This window comes from Crocodylus siamensis, chromosome 1, assembly GCF_052110815.1.
Source record: "Crocodylus siamensis isolate JL-2025a chromosome 1, ASM5211081v1, whole genome shotgun sequence".
In the NCBI taxonomy this organism is placed as follows: Eukaryota; Metazoa; Chordata; order Crocodylia; family Crocodylidae; genus Crocodylus; species Crocodylus siamensis.
In genome coordinates this window covers 159,668,767-159,688,553 of record NC_143395.1, presented here as the reverse complement: position 1 = coordinate 159,688,553, position 19,787 = coordinate 159,668,767, and the positions used below count along the sequence as shown (strand labels likewise).

General features: G+C 45.8%; 1 protein-coding gene across 3 annotated transcripts in view; it reads right to left on the bottom strand.

Annotated features, from left to right (window-relative positions):
- SLC4A1AP (solute carrier family 4 member 1 adaptor protein) overlaps positions 1 to 19,719 on the bottom strand; it is a 33,307-nt gene extending 13,588 nt beyond the window's left edge. For all 3 annotated transcript variants that reach the window (XR_016442297.1, XR_016442298.1, XM_090046875.1), the window contains exons 1-11: positions 19,110 to 19,719; positions 13,921 to 14,107; positions 13,104 to 13,226; positions 11,470 to 11,530; positions 10,778 to 10,917; positions 10,286 to 10,446; positions 9,061 to 9,130; positions 2,574 to 2,763; positions 1,664 to 1,775; positions 1,053 to 1,275; positions 172 to 252 (exon numbers count right to left, since the gene is read on the bottom strand). Coding sequence is in view for 1 of the 3 variants with exons in the window: in XM_090046875.1 (XP_089903001.1) it covers positions 172 to 252; positions 1,053 to 1,275; positions 1,664 to 1,775; positions 2,574 to 2,763; positions 9,061 to 9,130; positions 10,286 to 10,446; positions 10,778 to 10,917; positions 11,470 to 11,530; positions 13,104 to 13,226; positions 13,921 to 14,107; positions 19,110 to 19,574 (1,813 nt within the window). In the remaining 2 variants the exon portion in view is untranslated. The remainder of the gene's footprint in view (positions 1 to 171; positions 253 to 1,052; positions 1,276 to 1,663; positions 1,776 to 2,573; positions 2,764 to 9,060; positions 9,131 to 10,285; positions 10,447 to 10,777; positions 10,918 to 11,469; positions 11,531 to 13,103; positions 13,227 to 13,920; positions 14,108 to 19,109) is intronic.
- Positions 19,720 to 19,787: the final 68 nt, after the last annotated feature.

The following is a 19,787-nucleotide window of genomic DNA, read 5'->3' as shown; positions in this document are numbered from 1 at the left end:
GTGCAAATAATTGAGTTTAAAGTGCCCTGTCTTTGTCACATGCTGGGGTCCTAATCCCCTGCTTTTACAGACTAAATAATGCTGTTTTTTTCTGTTAGTCTGTATGGACAATAAATTATTTGGTTAACGTGGGGCAGCACAACTTCTTGAGTCGCAAACCGCAGTGCTCACCTTGGGGCTTCTCTTGTGAGGGGCCACTTTGAGATGCATGCTCTGAAGTCTTGAGCTCCTTGCTGGTTGGAAAACAAACCTCTATAAAACACAGGGAAAGTCGGGAGGAGAACAAGCCTCAGACATTATGGCAAACAAAGCATTGGTATCCCCCAAACACTTCACACTAGGATATACTCAGCCATGCTCATGAAATGCAATGTTAGGGGAGACTTTCAGTGACCAACAAAGCCAGTTTTAATAAAAAGCTTACAGTTTTAAGAAGTTGGCCATATGACATGGAGTGTTGTACACTACAGGCAAGGAGGCAGAGTTACTGTTCCATCAGCAGCCACAGAACTAACTGCAACACTATGCCCGAGTTTTCACATGAGCAGAATCGGCAAATGGAAAAAGGCTGAATTATGGATATGAACTATAGAAGCAATGAAAATTCTTGCCCTTGCAATTTAAAAAAATATTGTCCTTTATAAACAATCATTGGAAGCTTTTCACTGACATTTGCTTCGTCTTAATCATCCCCTCCCTACTAATAATGCTATATATTTTGTAAATATAGAGCTCCACTTAAGTATTGCACATACTGGTTTATCAGCAGGGGGCTCCTCAATGAGCCCTAGGGAAATTTCTGTTATTACACCAAAACTGTGGGTAAACTGGCTGTTGTGTAGAGTTTTGACATGAACCAGGTAACAAAACCACAGATGTCTTGGACCTGTTGGCACCCACACTGAACTCTCAGTTGCAAAGCTGCAAAAAGGGAATCCGCAAAGCGTCATAGGAATGTTAGTGTATCAAAGCCCCCAGTTGTAGTTAGCTCTGAAGAATTCAACAGTTGCACAATCCAGTGTAAAACAGGCAAATCAAAGGCGTTTGTTTACCATGAGTAGAATCCAAATTCTTGCTCTTATAAGGAGAGCTAGCAGGAAGCTGAATCTCTTGTTCCATTTCTTCCTCTACTGCCACTTTCACCTCCGGTTTCTTGTTCCTGCTGTTTGTTGCTTTCATCTCCTGCTCCTCTTCCTCCTCTTCCTCCACTTCTGGCCCATCATCTTTCATTTTTAAGAAGTTTTCAGGAATATCTGGACGCCTGATGGGCATCTTCTGTGGGGCAAAAGCAAACAGATGCATGAATTCTTGAAAAATACTGCAAAGAGCAGTACAGAGTACTTCGATCTGTGACAGATAAGAATCAAGACAGACACTACAGGGCAAAGTTTATGTTTCCAGTCACAGGAAGAACTAGTAAAGTAGCACACCTGGGTGGAAAAAAATTTGGCTGGTCCCAAGAAAAAGGTTATAGGAATCACAATAGGTGAAAATGGAGGAAGGAGACTTGCTCTCCTCGGAAAAAACAAGTAGTCCCCTCGTAGAGACATATTTGCAACAGATCCAATGGTACATTTGATCTTAGGCAAAAGGTCAAAAAGGAAATGAAAGGAAAGCTTCAGGCTAGAGGATAACTTGAGTCTGGTGTCTTCACCCAACTTACCCCTAGGCTTCCAGTTTTCAGCCTGAATTTGCTTCCCCCTTTCATTGCCCCAAAGAGAGGCAATGTTAGCTTTTTAGGCTTGTTCTCCGTTTCCAGACCACGACTCCCAGTCCTAGCATAATCAGATATAAAACTAGTTAGCACATTCAAAGCCCAAGGCAAATGTCTTCACATCAATCCTTTTCCATTAAGAATGGAAATATCTGTAGACCAAAATAATCCTAGGAAACAAGGACCCAAACCCCTGCATGTGTTATTAAGTGCTCAATATTGCAGTGTACAGGGATGAGTTGCAGGAAATGCAACTCTCCCCCACCCCCCTGCTAATGTAATAGGAGTCAGACACTTGGCCAAAGCTAGAGGGACCCCTAAGACAACCTCATTAATATACAAGCTAAACTACTACTTAAGTAATTATACTTCATCTACCTAAATTGTCTCACCATTGTCTACTGATAAGGTATACACTTTGTCTTCAACTTGTGTTGTGCTATGCCCTGTCCGAATAGCTGCAGCACTTAGTTGCCAGAATGTAGCTGCAGTTCAGCAAGTGAATGAACTGGTCTTTGCATCATGTATCCCTTTTTTCCTCCTCCCATTTAAGTGCTCAGGGATCCCTCAGGACGACAGGCTATTGAGAAGTGCCATCATGTATACACATACACCAAAGAAGCCCGATTACACTACTTCAATGGTATTGCTGCTGTGTCAGCAACTGAATCATTCCCCCGATTGGGCAGCAAGTCCAACAGCTAGGTGACCCTTCAAAATGATGAGGGATGGTACATGAGGTAGTACCCAAGATAGAATCTGCTCCTGTTACATCTCAGCAGCATTCTGCCAGCCAGAATCACAATTCCAGATGCACAACATACAACGGTTACCACTCTATACATTGGCCAAAACTCACTGGGACTTCAACTCTGGCAGTTCGGCAGGCTTAACGAGCTTTATTAACCCTTTCAGCCTCTGTTGCTCTTTCCTGAGTTCAAAGGTCCGCAAATGAAGCTTTTTTCGTGCCACACTGTCTAAGGTGGATCCTGCTTTTATTTCAGTCATGAACTCATCCAAGGAATCCTGAGCTGCTGGCTTGGACTGGCCTGGGCAAGACAAAGGAAAAAACAGATATGCTGAAAAGGGGGAGTGGGGTAGAGGGAGCAAAGAGACAAGGCATACACACCACATTGTGCCCTTAAATACTGAGATGTACACGATCAGACACAAAACAGATAATGGGATGAAACAGGAACATAAGACTAGGAGAAGCCTCCTGGTCCACTGAGTCAAGACTTTAACACCCAACCCTTTGTGCAAAGCCTCACTGGCTCAGTTTAATGCTGGGCCAACTTTACCTTTGGAAAATTCTACTTTAAAAAGAAAAATACCGATATCTCTCTCTCTCTCAATCATTGCAGTTTCCTCAAAACAGAATCCAGCTAATTTTATTCTGCACATAATAAAGCCTCTCTCAACGAAGAGTTTCTTGAGTAACAGGTTAGTTTACATGATCCCCTCTACGCAGAGCCATTTATGAGGCTGTTCATCTCACTAAGAATCTTCTGTTTCAAAACACTGTTCCTATAGCTTTTTTCTCTTGGGAGGTGGTAGGGGTAGAGATTTATCAGGAAAGCAATAAAAGCATTACTTGGAACTCCTCCAGAAATTCCAGATTATTGCAAAAGAAAATTATTTTAAGAATCAAGATTAATTTATATTCCTATACATAGTTCTCTTGGAAGACTAGAAATAAGAATTGCTGTCAATCAATTTTTAAATTGGTGAATGTTATCTGCTCATTTAATCTCCCACTTGAAGTCTACTCTACACAAATTAAAATTACAGAAATCATCTGTGACTTCTGGTGAGCCAATCCTATGTGCTATTGAATTGGCATTGTTTTCTAATTAGTAAAGAAATAAATTTGTGTGTGAAAAGATAGCCATGTGGCCAAGCTATTCAGAATTGAGCAGAGATCCAGTTCTCTGAAATTCTGAAAACAATCAGGTTGGGGGTTTTTTGGCAGGTGGGATTTCTGCCTTGGCTTTAATATTATATTAAAACACAGAGCAAACACTTGCATATGCATAACTATGTGCATATATACCTAGACATATGGGCATTTAAACAACTCTAATATCTGTTAATTGAAACATCTGAGCTCAGCTCTAATCATTCCTATTCATGATGGACTAGCTACTTTGATTTTGTTTAAACATTTGAGAGGGATTGCAATCAGCTATCAAATGTGTTCTTAAATATTTTTTCTAGGTAAGAAAACAAACTTCTTACAGAACAAAATATCAGTTTTAAAACAAACAGTAATTGTTTACAATAATAATTCACCAATCTAAGCAATTGGGTACAAGCAATTTATGTAACCTCTTAGGGAAGTTAGGTTATAAAAAGGGGTGTCAACTAATCGCCGTTAATGTGTGCAATTAATGTATTAAATCATGCACATGGTTTTAGAGCCCGTGCCCGGGCTCCACTTCACCACTGCTGCCTCTGGGCCACCCAACGGGGCTGCAGTGGCACTGCAGAGGACTGCAGAGCAGCCCGAGTGTGGGTTCTGGGTGGCTGCAGCAAGAAGGCGGGGGGAGACGTGCACAGAGACAACACGCACAGACACAAAGATGCATGAAGACCAGGAATGCAGCCTGGTGGTGTGTAGAGTGGAGCTCAGCAGGTCAGTCTATGCAGGGGAAGGGGCATGGGGAGAGGAGGCAGATTGAGACCCCCACAGTGAGGGAGAGAGTGGGACAGGGGCAGGGATGAATGGGAGCCTGGGACCGGGACAGGTCATGGGACAGAGCCGCAGACAGCTCATCCAGGGGCGCAGAGGGAGGGTGGCTCCCCATCGCTGTGTGCACTTCTGAGGGACGTGGGTGGGGAGGAGATGTACCCAGGATTTGTACGCAGGGTGGAGACTACCTGGGGCTCTACCACCCTGCTGCCTTTGCCCTGGGAGCCATGCAATGCCATGCTGTGCCTCCCGCCACTGGGCAGGCAGGGGGCATGGCAGTCAGCACACGGCTCCCAGGACAAAGACAGCAGAGCACAAAGCCCCAGTCCACAGCAGGCAGCCTGCCTCTGCTCTGCACATAAATCCGGGGGGCACATGTGCCCCTTGGGGGTACATGCAGCAGTGGGGAGACACCGCCCCCGCTTGCCCCTGGATGAGCCTCCTGTAGCTGTCTTATGACCTATCCCAGCCGTGCGGTCCCCATTCACCCCAGCCCTACCCCATTCGCTCCCGCGCTATGAGGGCCTTGATTTGCCCCACCAGCCCCTTCCCCTCCAGACTTACCTGCTGGGCACTGCTCTACATGCCACCGGGCTGCATTCTTGTAAGTCTCCTATATTTCCAGTTTCAAAAAAAGAGAACACCTGTAGGAAGGACAGTAATGATTGGGGGGTGGGGGTAGCAGAGTGATATGCCTTTGCCCCTCACTCCCAAGCCACAGCACCCCCCAGCCCTGCTGCCGCCCCTCACTCCTGACATACAGTACACTGTATCCTGCCAGGGTGTGCAAGGGTTCCCCCATTTTAGACCTCCCTGGGCTCTAAACCCTTCACACACATACCTACAGCCCCCCACACCTTCACAAATTTACTCCCTGCACACACAAATCCCTCATACACAACATACCCGCATACATTTTTCATAATTTTACTTTTTTGGCACATGAGTTTTTAGCTGTGCGATTAAAATCATGATTGATTATGACTAGCTATTTTAATCAAGATCAAATTTTTTAAAATTGTTTGACAGCCCTAGTTATAAAAGTTAATAGAAAGTTCAGTGTAAAGGGTCAGACAAAGGAAACTGGCCCTTCATTCTCATAACTTATTCTTTATGTGTATTTGTTCTTTAACAACAGCCTTTGTCCTAACTCAATCAAAAGAGGAGACAAATCTTTTAAAGGTAGATTACGTATACTAGTGTTCTCTTACGTACAACGCCTACAAATTAAAACTGAACTCGAAATGTGAGTGTGTAGCTACAAAGATGAACTACCTTCTTACCAATCTTAATTCTTTCTTGCAGTGTAGCATGTATAAAATGCATCTTAGAGCTAACTGCATACAGAAGTATCTGAACTTTGCAGTATAATCGGTGACTAGCATACCTACTCTAGAAGGTCCCAAACCTGAAAAAATGTCTGTGTGGGTAGCACCAAAATAAAGAACTGGACAAGGCCACAAACCAGGAACATACATCTGTGCCTAAATGTGAGATGGATTAGTTTCCTTAGCTGAGGAGCTGCCACCTTCTTAGAGACTCACAACAGTATAGGTTGGAAGTGTCAGTATCAGTATCGAGTGATAGCTAGAGAGCCTGCAAGTACACACAGCCAAATCCCATGCGCCCTCTGGCGAGCAAAGCCGCAACCTTGCAGTGGGGAATTCTACATCACCTTTGCTCAAGGGGATAGACTTCTTCAAGATCATACTTTGGAGGGCAGTTAAGATTCTTGTTCTAGTCATTTGATAGCTATCATAGGGCAGAAAGCTTCTGTGGAAAAATCTGGTTACAAAACATCATTGCAAGGAGAATCAATGTTAGAGATGGAATTTTGTGTTATAGGGATAAAAGCTATACGGCTATTTACTTTACTACCAACTTGTCCATTAAGAAGAAAATTATTGATAACAAAAAATAAGATTGAAAGTCAAATACACAGAGATTTTCATTGAGCTGCACTGAAGTATGCGAAAATTATCAAGCAGGCACATCAGCAGTTAGTTCTGAATGACTTTAGAGCGTGATTTGTAAGCCACTACTGAGATCCTTCTGACAACCACTTAATCTCTATAAGTGCTTGGTAAGAGGTGTTGTAATTCAGCCTGCCATTCACTCATCCATCCATCCACACTCTTAGACATAAGTCAAGTAATCACTTAGAGAAAGCCACAGCTTTATAAAGAGGCTTCATAAAGCCATATTACTGCACAGCTGTTATCACAATGGTGGGCTGCCAAAGTTGGTTGTAATCAATGTATGGACTTCTGGAAGCTACTGTCTGCATCTAGGATTAACACAATGTGCTGAAAAAAAGCCCACCAACCAACACAGCCACAAAAGATTAGCAGCCAGCAACTCAGGCTTTGCTGCTTCTCTGGAACTGGACCAGGATAGAATGCAACCGTTCAAGTGAGGCACCAGCATAACCATAGTATTGTTTCACTGTAAGGACCAACACATTCTGTTGCACAGAATGCTCAGGTCCTTGAATTTCCAGTATTACTATGGTAGACATGAATCATTTTGAAGTCGTGCACTGAAATTAATACGTCATTCTGATTAACATCTTAGTTCTTCCTTTCTCCACCTTCTATTGCAATTTGATTTAGCATCTACCTTGAAAAACAACTGTACCAGGAAATAATACTTTATATCAGGAAAAGACCTGGATTTCCATCTTTCGAAGTGGATAAAGCATTATCTTTTACAGTTAGCCAATCATGACCTGTCTACTATGGACATTATATGAAAAAAGACTGCCACAGATATACTCAGCTGACAGATAAATCTGAGTATTTTCAGGAGTAGTAAGCTTTTTCAAGCTGTGGTCCAAGACAAACTCTCAGAAATAAAGACAACAATCTGAATTAGAATTGGTGTTGTGTTGGTTTATGGAAAATAAATATCAGTTATATTTTGCACAAAGGAAAGCATAACTGCCAAAAGTTGAAATAGATTACCCTTATGATGCCTACCCTGTCATGATCCCCTGACCCATAGCACACTTTCAAGCACTTTGCTTTCCAATACTCCTTGCTGGGAGAAGTTACGAGTGATGAAAAGGACCATTTTGCTGGAAGCAGCTTTCTGCCTCTGTAACTCCCATCCATCCTAGAAAAGATACCCCTGCTTTGGGGCCCCGCAAAGTAGAAAGCTTGGAACCCAAACTCTGATCTTATGCATCAGGAAGTTCACTGGCTAGGCAAGAATCTACACTTCAACATTACAGGTGCACCGATAGAGATTTGGGGGGCTGATACCGATAGCAGGTTGTTTAAGGAGGCATAGGGGCTGATACCGATCCGATTTCTGATACAGCTGTGTCCAGCTGGTAAGTCTGCTGTGGTAGAGGGGGAGGGAAGGGATGTGGTGGGGCAGATCAACTCCCCTCGCAGTGAGGGAGGGAGTGGGGCTGGTGCGGCACGGCGCAGGACAGAGCTGCGGCTCCCCATGGGTGTGTGGGGAAGCTCCCGCTGCTGCACAAACCTTGGATTCAGGGGGTGGGGGCATGTGCCCCCAGACTTGCATGGGAAGGGAAGGCGGGGGGGAGGGGTATGCCGCAGCTGCGGGCTGGGATTACACCAGGCTCCTCCTGGCGTGTGGGTGTGGGGCAGGTGGTGGCGGTGCTGGGGGAGGGGGCTGCAGCCACCCCAAGTTTTACTGTAGGCCCCCTCCCAGTGCTGCCACTGCCGTGCACCCTGAGCGTAGCCTCAAGCGCAGCCCTGGTCCCAGCCCACAGCTGTACCTTACAGCCCACAGCCCCCCTCTACCCCACTGCAGATCCAGCAGCACATGGGAGCTGCCCCCCCAACCCCCGTCCCTGCATAAGCCATGGCTCCATCCCATGCCCTGCCTCAGCTGGGCAGTGCCAGCCCCAGCCCGCCTCATTGTGGGGCATGTTGATCTGCCCCCCAACACCCTTCCCCTTCCACAACACTGGACTTACCAGTTGCACACAGCTTTCCAAGCTGTCGGACTATACTCCTTGCTGCCTACATGCTGTGCTGTGGCAGCACATGTGCACGGGCACTTATCAGCTGCATCAGGCTGATATTTGATGCAATCAATTTTCTTTATATTGGCATCAATCCAATATTGGACCAATGTATCGATTCACCTCTAATTCAACATAAGTTTATTGGTCCTGCTCTTGTTATTTTTACTTTTTGCACTTGCAGTGGTAAAGATGATCTTAATAATCATCAACTGCAAATCTCAAAAACCTTTGGGTTTTAGTTCCCGAACAAAGTTTTGGAAGGTATGGAAGAAACTGTCTTCAAATTAGGTACATTTTGCTAATACTTTTACCACCTATGAGTACTCAGTTACTCCGTTAAAAGCAAGTGGCGCACACACCCTTCTTACCTTGTCTTAAAATGTTACTTGCCCTTGAATAACTTGTCTTTAGCACCATTAAGCAAATGACTGGACCTACAGAACACAAGCACAGACCCTGAACGCTGGATTAAATAATGGCTTTCAGAGTAGTCTCAAGGGGTAGCTGATTCAGTGGCCTGCAGGTCTGCTCACTGCTAAATGAAAATTGAGTGTGGGAAAAAGAAACGTATGACAGTAGATATAATATTATGCAATTCTCTTAAATTCCCTGCATGCTTTCTAGAGAAGCCTTTCCAGAAGGGCTTAGTCTTACCTTTTCCTGAAGCCTTCAGTTTTTCAGCTATCTCCAAAAGTTCCTTTTCAGCCTCATTTAATTTTGCAACCTATGAAAAACCACTTGATTAGAAGATGTTTTCACTTTACATTTGAGTGTTATCATGGCAGGGAGGGAGGGAGGACCTATTACATTATTTCCATCTCTCTATGGCTGATCTCTGATCAGGTCTTGACTTCACTCCTGAATCATTTCTTACCACTTTGATAAGTGTTTGAATCGCTTACTTTCTTCCTGAGGCGTCAAGATGTGTATATGCCTGAGCAACCATAACTACCATAGTACTTTCCTCACCCTAGTCCTTCCTCTCCCTTCCCTGTGCATGACCCTCTTGCCAATCAGTGTTACATGTTCCTTGAAGCAGAAGTTCTTGTTTTGGTTGTGCCCTGTGCACTTGTCACTGGAAATTATCTTCCAATGACCTGAAACAGTTTTGTTAGGTCTCGTTCTGATGCTTAAATTCACTGACCTTTCAGACACGTCAAGCAGAAAACAGAACTGCACAGGCAAAAACAACGCTATGCATTTACATTAGAATGGAACATAGTTACCAATTCATGTCCCCAGAGAAAGTACTGTCACAGGTCTGCTCCAGCTTGCAAATTTCTCTTGCCTCCTCCAGTTTGCGTGTCAATTCATGGTTTGTATCAGGTGACTGAAAAGTCTAAGAACTGAGTTCTGCTATCTACAGAAGGCATAAACTTTAGAACACCCTCTCCAGCCTCCCTTGGGTCTTAAACAGAGAGGACTCTAGAGTGAGAGCACAGTTCTTCTCCCTGGACAGTATTTCCTTCTTTCCTGAGGTTGCTAATTAGCACCACACTACTATCAAGTGTCATCATGGTATCCAATTCCAAACCTCAGTTGGCAAATCTCCATATCAAGCTTGCAGCTCATTGCACATGGGCTACTGAAGCACTGCTAATAGTTTTCAGCTACTTTCATCCTGTGCTAGACAAAAAAGGCTTCCTGCACATGTCATTACAAGTTTTCAGTCCTTAAAGCTCTCAAACCACACATTCTATGGCATCTGAATTTGAACTCTACTTTCGTGGCCTGACCCATTGATATATAAATATGGCTTTAAAGTGACAACATATTTTTCAAATCTCTCTGACCTTCCTTCCACATTTGTACATGCATGATGCACTCAATGTGATACCATAAATGCCCAGCCTTGCTGCTAACCTGAAGTCACACTTACCAGGGAATCGTAAGTCTCTGGTTTCTCTTCTATTTTCCCAGCTTTTTTCATCCTGTTCAGTCGTTTCTTTTCCACAGCTCCAGTTCGATCAAGGAAAGTGTCATCATCACTATCATAAAAATCCTCCTCTTCCCAGTTCTTTGCTTTTCTCTTCCGGGATACTGAGGATGGGGGTGGAAGAGCAAGAAAGTAATGGATGTAAACCCTTTGAGAAACAGTTGTTTGAGGTTAGAAGCATCTATTGCTGAGTTAAGAGTAGCTAATCATTTAGTATCATACACTGAACACGTCTTTCCTGCTCATGTGCAGGGGGGCTGGACCCGATGATCTGTAAGGTTCCTTCTAACCCCTAATGACTATAAAACTCACTCAGCATTTACATTAACAAACTTTGGCTATCTATACAGGAAGCCAAGGTTTTCTTAGTAGTTAATAACCTCTCACAGGGAGCACCTACAGACAAGCTACTGAAGCATTTGGTCGGTCACAAACCTGCCTCTTGCCGCAGTACACCCCTAGCATCCAGTATCCTGCAAGCTTCCAATGCACACTGTATCATTGCTTCTTTTTTCTTGCCTGAATGGGTAACCTCTGCCACCAGCTGCTTCCCTGATGCATCATCCACAGGCAACCTGTTCAGATCAAAAGGGTAAAACATGAATAGTTTCCATGTGATGATCCAAGAGGCTACTACATTTGTTGCATATGCATTTAATATCCAACCACAGACTCTGTTCTGAAACCTATTATTTCCATATTTCAGTTTTTATAGTACTAGTCAAAGCAGAAGTGTTAGTTCCACAGGCCAGTATATTTTAGGAACTGAGCATTAGTATCTCGCAAGTTTCCAAAGTTAGAAATTAACAATTTATACCATACAGGGGCAAGGATTCTCCAAGCCACAGAAGCCATTTCAGGATAATCTGTTATCATACGATTCAGACTACCACCTAACTTTCTCCTTGTTACCACAAGATGTCCATGGCCTTTTGGGAAACTTGGAGCTGAGAACTAGTACTTAATATATCTGGAAAGGCTACAACAGATTCCAAATAGCATACGCCTCTCAGTTTAAGAGATAATGGCTGCTAAATTCTTCCCCACATCTGACAAATTTTTGGGTTTCTCAAAGTAAGGACAGTTGAAGAAGGACAAAGCTACCCCTAATTTTAGAAAGTACATACTTCACCCTGCAGAGCCAGCTATTGTGTCCACGGTCATCATATTCATATTCTAATTCTTCCCCTAGACAAGAAACAAGACAGGTTGACGCAACTGCCCTAGTTGTAATAACAAGCAGTAATTCCCAGGGGTATGGGAAGAAAGCCAGAGCTAAGCAGTGAGAGAGAACAACCTTTCCTTGCCTAGATTTTCTCCTAAATGGATAGGATTTTCTCTCATCTATTAGATGATCCCATGATCTTATTACATTCAGTTGGGTTATCCTTCACAATCCTAATACCTTTTTCTGAGGCATTACTTTCCAAAAATAAAGCAGCTATACTCTTGGTTCACAAATGCATGACCTTTCATTTAGCCTGTTGTTTTTTTTTTAAATACAGATATCACATGCTTCAGATTGCTCTACTGAACAGACATATCATCATCAGGGATCCTGGTTTTCTCTGTTTAAAAATTGCAACTTCCCTGATAAAGACACAAATTCTCCAATTAAAAAGCCAAAATCTGTGATTAAAATGAAATATCACTAGATGTATAGGTATCAGTTGAACACGTTTTATTGATATATTTACAATTTTAAAGCAATTTGGAAGCCTACCAGTGCCTCAATCACTGTAATAAAATAAACTAAGTACCTATAACTTTTGGTATTTGATGTTAGGTTTTTTTTTTTTTATCATGGAAAGTCAAGAGCCTCTCCTTGCCCCCGTAGCTCACCAGGATGCAGGTCTAAGACCCTCACTCCTCCCCCCACCCAGCCCCCTGCTGGTGCCCCCCCAAAAGTGCCACTGGCATTTCCAGGCACACCAATGGCACTTCTGGGTCGGTGGAATTGGCTGTGGGGATTGCTTCTCCTGATGTACTCCCTGGCCAGCGCTGTCCCTTACACCATGCCCATGCCTCGCAGGTTATCAATCACATTGCCCACCAGCCCTTTGGTGCCATGGTCACAGCCCCATGACCGGACCTCCGTGCTCAGGCACTTTGCCTATCTTGGCTACTCCCTGGTGTGATTTCCAGGCTTGCCTGCTTCTCTCAGGGAACAGCCTCTTTGCCTCTATTCCCCATCTGAGTATTTCACCTACGTGGGCTACTCCTGGGCACTGTGTCCTGGCCTATAAAGTTCCTACATCTGTCCCTTTCTGGGCCTCAGACCCCTAGCCCCAATCTCCAGGCTTCTCTGCCTTACCTCTGCCCCTCTCTGGGCTTCGGGCCCCTGGCCCTCATCTGTTTCTGGGCTCTAGCTCTTCTCTCAGGCCTTTGTCCCTCTCTACCCTGTTCCCAGACTCTGGCCTTGCTCCCAGGCCGCTGGCCCTACTCCTGTGCCTATTGACCCCTCTTTCACTCCTAGCTCCCATCCACAGACCCCAGGGTCAGCTGTTACCTGGGAGCCCTGCTGCACAGGAGTGCCTCTTTCTGCAGCTCTGAGGGCTAGACTGTGCTAAGTTTATATGCTCTTAGCTGCGACTCTTGCCAGCCAGGTGACTCCCTTGATTGCTATCTGAGCCCTCACTTCAGCCTCATCTCCTCCTAAAGGCATTCATTAAGCATCCTGGTCACACACACATCAATACTTGCTAAAAATCATCACAATGGAGGAAATGCCTAGCTATTAAAGGACAACCAATACACATACCTTCTCTGTCAAAGAAACCCTGCAGTGCCTTCCTAGGGTCCTTCATATAGAAAGCCTCTTGTGCTTCCTGATATTCAATGGCAATTGGGTTTTCTTCAGCCTCATCTTCTTCTGCATCTTCCCCTGGAAGAACACAAACAGAAGTGCAAATAAAATAGGAAAGGAGTTTGAGAAGAGGACTGAAGTATATTTCAACCTTTACTAGGATGAAACAAGATACAAGGCACTATTTACCCCTTGTATAATAATTTTAATTTATGTTAATTTGATGAATCACCTGCATTTTTGTATTGAGATCGATTTTAAATTGCTGTTTATATCCTTAAAGTTTACTTCAATAGGTGAAGTTACTGTCTGTTTTGCCAGTTTTCATGTTTCTTTGCAAGGTTTGGTTCTCACTAGTATTAAACCGTAAAAATTAAAAGCTCGATTCTAATTGCCAAATAAATCCCAAAATACAAAAAAATTCAGAGTCCCTTTTGTGAAGGTCTCAACGCTTCAATGACATGCACAACATAGCAGAAGTTAAGAAGAAAGTATAAACCTTAAAACCTGACTTCTTTTCCTTTTCTGGTTTAAGAACAGACAACATTAGTCACCTTTTCCCTGTTTTTTTCCCCACCCACAAACTGGTTTGCACCTGCAAACCTTCTTATAAGGAGAAAATTTATTTCTATTAATTTTTTCCCCCCTTCTTAATATACTGCCTCATTTGAAATTTAAGACCTAGTCCTTCTCTACCCAGGTAATGCTAAAAGCAGCTATAGTCTTTGTTTGCATGTCAGCATCTTCATTCAGAGATGCAAGCTATTATTACCCAGTCCCCATGAGCAGGTCATATCATTGCTCCCGCTGGTCTCATTTTTTTTCTCTTCTTTTTCGTCATCTTCATCGGAGTCCTCGCCCAGCATGGTCTTCTCTAGCTTTGCCTGCTGCTCTTTGCGCAAAGTTTTCAGCTGAGTCACGGTTAGTTCAGACTCGGGCTCCTGATCTTCCTCTGGCCCCTGCAGCATAGGTCAAGGAATGCCTTTTAAACACATCTCAAGACGGCCCTTTTTCTTATGCATATGAAAATAAACTATGTACACTGCTGCAGAACTAATTTTCTTGGAGAACACCACAGTGGTGCTATATACTATACTCCTAAGTATAGCACTCCACTAGGCACTGTGGCCTTTACTTCCTATACACAGAAAGCCATCATTATGCTAGACTGTTAAACTGATATAAGTTTTAAATTAGTCATGAACAATGCATGCCTTGGAGGCTTGGGGGGGGGGGCATAGTAACCACCCACAGGTGGCAGCAGCAGTGGCACCGTGGTAGTAGCAAGCAGGGATTGCCTGTAGGCGGCCACAGTAATGCTGGTAGTGAGGGCAGGCATGACAGTTTGGACGGGGGGAAGGAGTGGTGGCGTCCACCCACAGAAGCTGGCCACGGCTTTGGCAAAAGCCAATTGCGGGGGCGGGGGTATGTGCCCCCCTGTGCTCCCCCAACATGTTGCCTACAGTTTTACTGATACAAGTTTTAGTCCTGCATGCTACCAAGTTTTAATGATAGGTTGCCGATATCCCAATATATTCCCTTACCTACATCACAGGGAAATGATGGAAACATGAGTGCTTATGAACTGCTTTAAAAAAAATTGCAAGATGCTATGACAACTCTTTATAGACGGTTTGCTTGGCTGTTGATATTATTGTTTTCCTTCCTCAAGATCTTACACTTTTAAATAACAATTCAAACTGACATGCTGAGTTTTGTTCTCTAATTTTCTTTCGAATGAAAACTGTCAATGCTCATTCTCAGTTAATTCTTTAACTTGGCTTGCTTTCAAGAACTCAGTACGCACCGATCTCACAAAAGAAAAGCAATGCCCTCGTAAAATAGGCAAGCTTAGTCTTTCCCTGCAGATCTGTATGCAAAACCCCTGCTACAAACCCTGTATGGTATAACCTTATAGTTGACTTTTTATTACTTTTGGAGAAAAATATCAGAAGGAAACATTTCCCCTACCTAGTCAGGCATTTTGATTCCACCCAACAGCTACCTTCTGCTTCATGAGAAAGGGATCCTGCCCTTCCATAAATAATCAATGCAGCCAGTGGCAAAGTATTATTTTATTCTTAGAGGAGGATTTCCCATGTCCCCCAAAGCTACTAACTCAGTTTCTTAAGTCGCTGAAGTAGTAAATTGCATGGCACTGTAATGGACTTAAGAAGGTCCCTTTCAGCCTGAAATCCTGTCACTTGCAGGAGACCAACTCTGGCAATGCTATGGCAGCTGATGCATCATCTGGTACATTTCCTAAAGCCCTGGTACTGGGAATAGCCCAAACAAAGAAACTTGTGTTAAAGTAGTTCTTTCCTGGTTTCGTGATTGCAGAGAAAGGGCTTGGAAAGGAGAACCTGAGCACACCCTGAAGTAGCAGAAATCAGGAGGCAAGGTGTGCGTGAGTGGGGTGTGTTTATACATACAGGCAATCATGACTGCCTGTTAAGGACCTGCCTTATGGATTTATAGCATGGGACTCTCATATCCCCTGCTACTAACATAGCTTCTTACATTGCTGAAGTAGTAAACCATATGGCACTGCCAAGGGCTTCCAAGGTTCCTTTCAGCCTGAAATCCTGTCCCATGCTTACAGCTCTAGCAATTCCGTGGTAGCCAATGCACTGTCTGGCGCATTTCTGAGTCACTTGAATGTACAGATTCTTGTTAAAGTAAATTCCTTCTTGGTTGAAGGATGTGCATGTGCAACCATTGGCATGCACACAAACATATAAAGTAAAATCCGATCAGAAATCATGTGTGTCCACATGCCCACACATGTAGGACAGGCGTGTGTGCTTCAATGCTGCCAAGTGTGCGATAATCATCATATGTGCATGATAATTTCAACCCTTGTACGATGTATACAGGCATACCTCAGAGATATTGTGGGTTTCATTCCAGACCACCGCAATAAAGCGAATATCGCAATAACGCGAGTCACACAAATTTTTTGGTTTCCCAGTGCATATAAAAGTTATGTTTACACTATACTGTAGTCTATTAAGTGTGCAGTAGCATTATGTCTAAAAAAACAATGTACATACCTTAATTAAAAAATACTTTATTGCTAAAAAATGTGAAGTGAGCAAATGCTGTTGGAAAAATGGCGCCGATAGACTTGCTCGACGCAGGGTTGCCACAAACCTTCAATTTGTAAAAAACGCAATATCTGCGAAGCACAATAAAACGAGGTATGCCTGTAATAGATTATGTTAAGTGTTCAAAACACAATAATTTGAGGCAGTTAACTGATGCAGCATACACAAAACCCAAATCACTCTCAGAGGGTGTGTCTAGAGGTTGCTGTACGATGATGTGTTTTAGTACTTCTTTTTGGAAGTACTAAAGCACAGTGCAGCAACTGCACCATACATGCGGTACACAGTTAGATTTCACTGTTACTTCATTGTAGTGGCATGCTAAAACAGGGGAGCATGCTGCTACGGTGAAGTAGCTGCCAATCACGTGTAGACTCACATGACTGCTATGTCGCTGTAGCATGGTGTATGGCGACATACGGCAACGTGTAGACACACCCAGAGTTTCAACTGACTTTCGGGTTTGCTGGAAGTGCTTTCTTATGACTGGTTACCTCAAAATAAAGAAATGCTTCCACACTGATGACCAAGTTCTCACTCACTCCCTGGGGAGTTACAGTGACAGTACAGGTTTCCCTCAATTTATGTGGTACATGCATTCCTGGAGAACACAGCATAAACTGAATTTGCATAAAGCAAACCTATTTTATAATGTAAGAAACAGGGATGGGTTCCCTTGTTGGCTGCTTCCCAGGCCAGCTGGGGTGAGTGCGGACAAGCGGAGCCCCAGGTGTTGTGGGGCGTGGCACTCACTCCAGCCCTGGCTGTAGTGGCCGGCTGTGGAGCTGCCTGCACCAGGGCATTGTGCAGCTCAGTGGCTACAGGGAGCTGGCACTGGTTACTCACATCTGCAGCAGGAGCTGGGGGGACAGCTGCAGCAGGAGCTGGGGGGGACTGGGAATAGGCAGGGCCCTGCAGGGCTTGAGGCATGGTGTAGCCCAGTGGCTGCTGGCAGCTCCCAGGGCTGCAGCGAGTGCCGCACCCCGCGCTCACCCCAGCCGACCCCAGGAGAAGCTGGCAGGGGACTCTATCCATATTTCTTACATTATAAAGTAGGTTCGCTTTATACAAATTCAATTTATGAGGTGTTCTCCAGGCCTATGCCAATCGCATGTGATTTTATGTGAAATATGTGAATTTACCTCACATATGACCCTTTTGTACCTGAAATTCATTATGTCTTAAGAGCGAATGCGCATAAATTGAACCTGCATAAATTGAAGGAAGTCTGTGTTGCCAACTCATGGTTTTTGGCATTGTTCTTAAAGCCTATGCTTCAGGAATGGGAAAAACCTAGCCGTTTCCTTTACATATGTACAAATACATATGCTCACATGCATGCACACAGATACAGATCTCTCTCTCTATATATATAGAAATTCTAATATTATAAAAGCTTCTGTCTGTCTGACTTTATTTGCACTCTGACTGGCTGACAAACAGCCAATGAGAGTGCAAAGAACCATTTGGACAGGAGGCGATGAAGTACCGCCATGATGGCGGGGACGCAGGGGACGGAGTGGGAGTGGCAAGGCCAGTGGAGCTGGCCTCGCCCCTCCCACTCCTTGAAGGTGATGGGAGTGATAGCAGTGTGGGGGGAGTGGGGTTGGGATGCTGCAGGGGGACGTAGCCACCAGCGCAGCCTGCCCTTTCCCCCTACTGTCCTCGCTGCCTGCAGGCCCACGTGGCAGGGGTGGGGGGAGGAGCAGGCCCAATGTGGTTATGGAGGGAGGGGAGGACTGGGCCCAAGTCTGATGTGGGGGAGGGGGATGGAGGACTAAGCTTGTGGGGGAGGGGGATGACAAGCCGGACATGGCCTGATTTGACAGTGGTGCAGGGAGGGGAGAAGTGAGCCTCCTCTGGGTCTAAGGCCCGGGCCCACTCCTCTCCCACACCACCCTCCCCTGTGTGGGCCCCGAGCACACTCCTCCTGTTCCCCCACTGCCATCGGGTTGGCCCAGGCCCACTACTCTGCCCCAGCTGCAACAGCCTGGCTTTCTCCTCATTCATGGGCCCATTCCTCCCCTGCATTGAGCCTGGGCCTGCTCCTCCCCTCCCCCCTGCTATGCGGAGTGGGCCTAGACCCCAAGCAGCAGGAGGGAAGTGGGGAGTGGGCCCGGCCGTGGTGAGGCATGGGGCTCCATCCCTGCCTGCTTCCCCCCTGCCAATCATTCTTGAAGGGTAATTGCCTAGCATGTCTACACACACACACACACACACACAGAGCTACTTCTTGTTTAATGTTGTAGTTATGTTCTTGAAAAATGCAACTTCAAGCGAAATGATGGTAAACTAATCCAATTATGTCACAGTAGTTATCTCCTAGCAGGCAGAAGTCAAACAACCTTATAACCGAACACTGTGCTACTTTAAACAAATATGTTCTCTAATAGATCAGCAACGTAATAATGAAACAACGTTAACCAGGATGACATTAAGCGAGGTGTACCTGTGTGTACACAGAGACCTACTGAAAGACAGAGATATATATACACACACACACACACCTATCTTTCGCTCTCCGCTATACCTAAAGATAAGTCTACACATATAACATATGTATATATACAAACACAGATATGAAAGAGCTGAGTCTTTAGCATTCCCGAAGCGTAGACTTTATGACCAATGCCAAAACTCATGAGATGGCAACACTGAAGTGAGCAATATCAAGTAAGTAAGAACAATGCTTACTCGCATGCTTTTTTATTTACTGGTTTGTTTTCCACCTGCAACAGCTGGTCAGAAATCACGGGCGTTTGGAGTGTCTCATAAGATAGTTTCACACTTAAGGCCTGGCACCGTGGGAGGGCCCGTCAAGCCCCCGCACCCCTGCCCCCCACCGGGCACGCACCTGCAGCACAAAGAGGCGGGAGCTGGCGCCGAAGCGCAGGCAGTGTCCGACGTGCAAGCGACAGTAGGCGCGCGGCGGCAGGCGGCGGCGGTTGAGGAAGGTGCCGTGCGCGCTGCCCAGGTCGCAAACGTAGAAGCCGCGCGCGGAGGCGGGCCCGGCGGTGCGGTACTGCAGCACGGCGTGGCGCCGCGACACGGATGGGTGCGCGAGGGCCAGGGCACAGCCCGGCAGCCGCCCCACGGCCCACCAGCTGCGCCCCGCCAGCCGCAGCGCCGCGCCCAGCGCCACACCGCCTCGCACCGCCTCCAACGCGTAGCCTGCGCCCGCCGGCGGCTGCCCACCCCACGCCGGCTCCTCGTACTCTGCCGCCAGCCCCGGCCCCGGCGCCGGCCCCGGCTGGGGGGGCGCGAGCGCGGGCGGCCCTGGCGTCTTGAAGTCCTCCCGGGCCTCCTCCTCCTCCGCCATGTCGCTACGTCCGTCTGCAAACACGCCCCGCCGCGCCACTGGCCCAGCCGCTCGGGTTCCGCCCGCACAGCCGCCTCAACGGCCCGGCCACGGCCCCGGCCCCGGCCCCGGCAGCCGCCCCGGTCCTGACATTGCCCCCGGCCCGACAAGGGGCCTCGGCAACGGGGCGGGGCTGAGCAGCTCCCACAGGCGCCGCCGGGCCCTAGGGGACCC